This window comes from Populus euphratica, unplaced genomic scaffold (genome assembly GCF_000495115.2).
Source record: "Populus euphratica unplaced genomic scaffold, PopEup_1.0 scaffold111.1, whole genome shotgun sequence".
NCBI lineage: Eukaryota > Viridiplantae > Streptophyta > Magnoliopsida > Malpighiales > Salicaceae > Populus > Populus euphratica.
The window spans coordinates 779,973-785,324 of NW_011499877.1; the positions used below are offsets into that span (position 1 = coordinate 779,973).

Consider the following 5,352-nt stretch of genomic DNA (forward strand, 5'->3'; position numbering starts at 1 on the left):
TAAATCTTTTAACCATCATACTTATAAAACATGCTGCATAATTTTTGTTGCTTAAATTATAATCTTGTTGCATATTCTCTTGATTTTGATACATAATTCGCTAATTTTGAACTTTTTTAATAAAGAAAATTTCTTAGTTTCGCTACTTAATAATCCACAGAGATATATCACATATGGTAACAATGGGTGATTGTATGAGATTATGGTCAATATGCAAAAAAATACGAGTTTAGAGTTTGAAACTCTTATTTAAAAGACCTTACCCGGTTGAAGATCAGCTTTCTAAAAACCTCATTTTAGCACCACAAATCCGTCCAAATTACATAATTAAACCATGTTTTCTCTACAATTCCTATACTAGAAGAATCAAACATGCAAATACTGAAAGTAATCACTTCTGTTTCGATTTCCCATATGAGTCCATGTTTTCAAATCAAATAATTCATGCCAGTTATTTTCTTACTCTGGGAAAGATAAGCTACATGATTAATGATTAATCAAGCAAACTGAAGGTAGATGTAGACTGGAACGTCAGTGAAGATCAACATGTAATAAAGGTCCATTGCCAATCTTACAAGTGGGTTTAATTTAAAGATGATTAAACCCCTGCTGCAAAACATTAAGGGTCTACATGCCCAGCAATCTCATCTTCCTCATCACTGGATCCACTTTCTTCATCACTGACATCCTCCTCGTCACTCAGCTCTTCCCCCGTGGAGTTCATAATATGCTCCTTTTTTGCATATCGTTCACAATACTCTGCTCAACAAATAAGACTGAAAATAATTACATATCTTGTTCTAAGCTGGGGCCTGACTATTGAACAGCCCTAGTGACATAAGACCTCACCTTATATCCTAGCATTAGCCTATGATCTTTTTATCAGTGCTAAATTACAGCAAATTCCGATAGTGCAGTTAATCACAAACATCAGAAGACAGGTCCCTAGGCAACATAATGGGCACACGGTTCATGTTGAGTCATGCAACAAAACACCACTACCACCTCATAAACACCCTTTTCCAGAAACTCGAGGATAAAAGATTGTAAGTCACGTATTCTCATTCTATAGGCTGCTCCTTTGCTGCCTCTAGATAGATCACTCGTCAATGCCTTCAATCACTTAATCACTTGGATCTAAGACTTCCCTTTTCACATGAATGGCAAACACACTTGCAAACTCATGGTTACGCTGTATAGAGTCCCATCATTGAGGAACTGACCCAATCGTGCGTTGGATACTATAATTATGTGTTTCTGAATAGCTAACTACCCAAAATCCCAGTATATTTCAATTTCATGAACTTGAATATGAATGAATACTTGATTAGACAAGGATAAAAAGATTCTACAATCTAGATTTTTTTTCAGGTGGGGAATAAAAAAATGATTCTGGATAACTTTCACCTTTCACTTTCTGATCATATTGTTCTTTATCCTTCATCATCAATGAAGCTGCATCCCCATTAAGGGGGTCTGAAGGATTTGGATAAATCAAGAGCTGTGGCAAGAAAACTTCAAAAACATTTAAAAGATCTGCAGAAACAAAGACCATATATGTGAGTAACTATGGTGAAAGTCAAGATTGAAGGAAACAATCGACAAAAACAGATCATGTGGATGGTGCATATTCAATGAGAAAACAATGCATGTGGACCATCCACCTAGAATGTGCAATCTGAACAAACAATATATAGCTTTATTTAGAATGTGATATACAATGCTTACCAAACATTGGACTCCATGACTGGTTGATTACATCCAAGCATACAGAACCAGAACTGTTATTGATAAAGAAAAATAAAGCAAATGTCAGCTGAAGGATCACAAAATTAGAAACAATATAAAATCTAAACTATTTGCAACACAGCAGTTCCAAGATCATTGCTTACAGTTCATCAACATTTGGGTGGAATATCTTGTTCACAAACCCGATAGAAGGCGACTTGTAAGGATATGCATCAGGAAGCTCAACATGGATTTTCCAGACACCACCTTCATAAATGCCTGTAAGCACCGAAGTAAGAAAGCACAAAATACAAAATAGAAGACATTACTAAAACACAAAAATAAAAGAATAAAACTGGAAACAGCCAATAGAGGTTTTCAAGAGAAAAGGTGCATCTCAGAATTCTCAAGGTAAAAGGAGAACAAAGATAAATACTAAAATTGGAAACTCCAATAGGTAACAAGGTCTTACATAAATATGCCATAAGATTCTGTCACACTAAACTCAATGTTTACAGTACTTCAGTTAGTGAGAAGCCATCAAACATGTCGACATCAATCATGAAGTCCTGAAACTAAATGAAATGACCTCTTCATATTTTTCTCATTCAAAATTAACAGTAGAAGAAAGCTCCTCGAGCTCCCAAAACTAAATAGACTTAAACAAGGAAAACAATAACTGAAGGATGCCAGAGATCCATGTGGACAGAAGATGAAAACAATTGTTATTTCCATTCATTAGTGGAATCAAATAATCCATACAACAAACCAAGAAATTGTTTTGTCAGTGGTAAAACAGATGATGTTCCCGAGTTCATTCATAGATTTACAACAGCATGCTTGTACATGGACTACACCCCGTCTGTCCAATTTTTAAAGCACCATGTACCAAGTAGATACACAAAAAGAAAAGCTAATATATCAAAGTGGAGAAAGAAACACCAAAAGAGAAGGGATAATACTTTCTTTAGGACCATGAAACTCCACATTAAATTCATTCAGTCCATCATTTATAGTCTCCACGTTGTAATCACTCATCATCCTGTACAGCATTAATCCAACAGTTAAACATGTCACAAAGAAATAATTATCCATAACTTCAAGAAGTAATGCAGTAACTCCAAATCTAGGCAAATGCCTGTATAGACTATGCTCGTCAGATAAAAAGCCTATAATCCAAACAAATATATGCCAAAAAGGAAAGAAAACCATCAGGAATACCAAATAAAAATTCAACTTTAGCACAATCATTAATAGTAAATGGGATCTTATATCATCCATGGTGAAAGACATCATGGACCAACCAAACTCAATCCTGGTGGTAAACTGCGGAGCCTTTTCCCATTCACAAACCTTAATTGGTTCTACTGGAGCCAATGGTATGGAAAAGCCTGTGCTAGAGCTACATCCTTACTCCATTAATTTTATGCATAAACCCCCATATCCTAAACCTTTCTCTAAACAATTATATTCCCCTCATAACTCTTGACAGTGCATGCCAACCTGATAAGCTAAAACCACACAGATAACAGTATGAAAATGCTGTTGATATTTTCCCAGAAAATAGGGAGGCACTTGCCTTGGGTGCCATAGTCACGGACGTCCTCTTCCCTATAATTTATTTGCACTTCTCACAAAACTATAAATCCATCCAAAGCTCATTGAACCATGCCTTCGATTTCATTTTAAGTCAGTGTATCTTTAACTATATGTAGACAGAAATCAAAAAGAAAAGCTGATTATCTCATATGCATGCATAAATGACAATGATAAGCTTACAACTTCATGACATCCATCTCTCTCCTCTTGCTTGGAGAAGACATTTTAAATTGTACAGATTAAAACTCCCAAACCTGCAATAAAAGTATCAAATATGTTTGCTTTTAATGTATGAGAAGTAAAATCAAAGTAATCAATTTTGTTTCAATTCCTTGTACTAGACATACAAGCAGCAAAAGATACAAGCATTAAGCACGTAACGTCCTTGCAATTACCTACGAGATGTTGTAACTTGAGGTAGAGATAAAGAAAACCACAGTATCAGAAACTTCTAATACTGCTTAATGTGCAAAGCATGCGCAGGGTACAAGCAAATCTGTGAACAATGTACACAAAGTCGGTAAATCAATACATCTAACATGAAACATGTCCGCAAGTTCAAAGTTCAACAAGCCTTCTAGTTGTTAAGATCCTATCATCGGTTCAAATACCCATTTGTTAAGCCAGAAGGCCTTCAGAAATATCCTCACAGGTAAAAGAAAAAAATCAATTGCCCTGCACAGGACAGCAATGCCATGTGCCTAAAAATCATAGCCTCTGAAGCTTTTGCCAGCTTAAAAATAGCCACATGCAGACCTGCCTGGGATGTCACAATGACATTTCTAGATACAATTAACTATTGCCACAGAATCAAAACCAAATTGTTTAATCCAGCCACGAACTGGAAATACAAGAAAAACCCTCAACACCATGCACTAAATGAACAAATGTCGGATAAGTCTTTGTCTAAGGCTTAAGTCACTCCGCTGTTCTTCTAAAGTGCCCTTTATGACACTGTGATTAGTTCAACTGATCGTTTATTAAGTCTGAAGACTTTAGAAAGAACCGAGTATTCAGTGCAAGAGTTTGTTTCATGTGTTCTTAAACACTAACATTGTTTAATTATAGTGTGAAATTAACACATAGTGTAGTATTTGTACCAAGAATTTATAACAATCATCCAAAAGTTCAAGAGCAATCCGAAGATAACAAGTATTCTCCGCATTGCATCTAATTTAACAAGCAAAAACAAGCAGTCATTTGGCAATGCAAGTTTATATATGATCCATAATAAATCATCCATTCAAAGCATTGAGCCAAAACATTTACAAATGTTTAACAAGAGAACCAATTCTCAATCTCGAAGAAGCACAAAATCCCAAGTTCTTTCTTCATTTTCCATCGCAAAAAATAAAAAGAAAACACCTCGTTCAGTCAAAGACATAGCGAGCAACCGACACAAAATCTATAATTCCTAATTGTTGCAAAGTTTCAAGGATCTAACTTTTATAAATTAAATCTAACGATATAAGATCTAACAAGTGACAGATGCAACAAAAAAAAAAATACGACAGGCCATGAATAATTGGGGCGCTGTCGGAAGATTGGTCAGAAAGAAAATAAAGACAAAAACTTGCAGTATCTTACGTTTGCAAATCAGTTTTCAGAAAATACGGTGACAGCCCTTTAGTGGGTTGGTGCTGGATTTCTGATCACGAGAAACCAAACAGAAAAATCGTAGAGAAGAGAAGATAGCAGCAGCTAAAAGTGAGAGAGGGAAGGCAGGGCAAGAGAGATATATAAGGAGAGAGTGTAGGGGTGAATTGAATGACCACATTTTCACATGCACGTGTTGAATATAAAATACGTTCAAATCCACAACTCGGTTGGTTGGCCTTCAAGCTTTTTTTTTTTTTAAGAAGTTTCTTAATAATATAAGCATTTGAAAATCTTATACCTTTAATAGTTAATTTCCAGCATTTTGCGTTTCCTTTAAAACTTTTATTTGAATATCCAAGTGTAGTGTTAAACATTAAAGAGCTAAAATCTAGCATATATAAATTGAAAACTTTTATTTTGGTTTAA

At 35.1% G+C, this 5,352-nt stretch overlaps 1 protein-coding gene across 3 annotated transcripts; it reads right to left on the reverse strand.

The window, feature by feature from the left end:
• Positions 1–373: 373 nt before the first annotated feature.
• LOC105128571 (ubiquitin-conjugating enzyme E2-23 kDa-like) lies at positions 374–5,101 on the reverse strand. 3 transcript variants are annotated; one of them, XM_011030296.1, is made up of 8 exons: positions 4,915–5,101; positions 3,723–3,823; positions 3,508–3,581; positions 2,691–2,770; positions 1,893–2,007; positions 1,729–1,781; positions 1,408–1,536; positions 374–759 (listed from the first exon to the last, which is right to left on the reverse strand). In XM_011030296.1, exons 3-8 carry the CDS (start codon positions 3,549–3,551, stop codon positions 620–622), a joined length of 561 nt encoding a protein of 186 aa, XP_011028598.1. In that variant the 5' UTR covers positions 3,552–3,581; positions 3,723–3,823; positions 4,915–5,101; the 3' UTR covers positions 374–619. The 3 variants fall into 3 exon arrangements, with proteins under 3 accessions (XP_011028598.1, XP_011028599.1, XP_011028600.1); XM_011030297.1 differs by lacking the exon at positions 3,723–3,823; XM_011030298.1 differs by lacking the exons at positions 3,508–3,581; positions 3,723–3,823; positions 4,915–5,101 and adding an exon at positions 2,201–2,303.
• Between the last annotated feature and the right edge of the window lie 251 nt (positions 5,102–5,352).

Bases quoted from the DNA above. Each gene is read 5' to 3' on its own strand.
- LOC105128571 (XM_011030297.1), bottom strand. From the start codon at position 3,551: ATGTCTTCTCCAAGCAAGAGGAGAGAGATGGATGTCATGAAGTT. The intron at 1,537-1,728 runs GTAAGCATTGTA...TTGTTTCTGCAG, and splicing joins GTCATGGAGTCCAATGTTTG to ATCTTTTAAATGTTTTTGAA. The intron at 760-1,407 runs GTGAAAGTTATC...TTTGTTGAGCAG, and splicing joins ATATGATCAGAAAGTGAAAG to AGTATTGTGAACGATATGCA.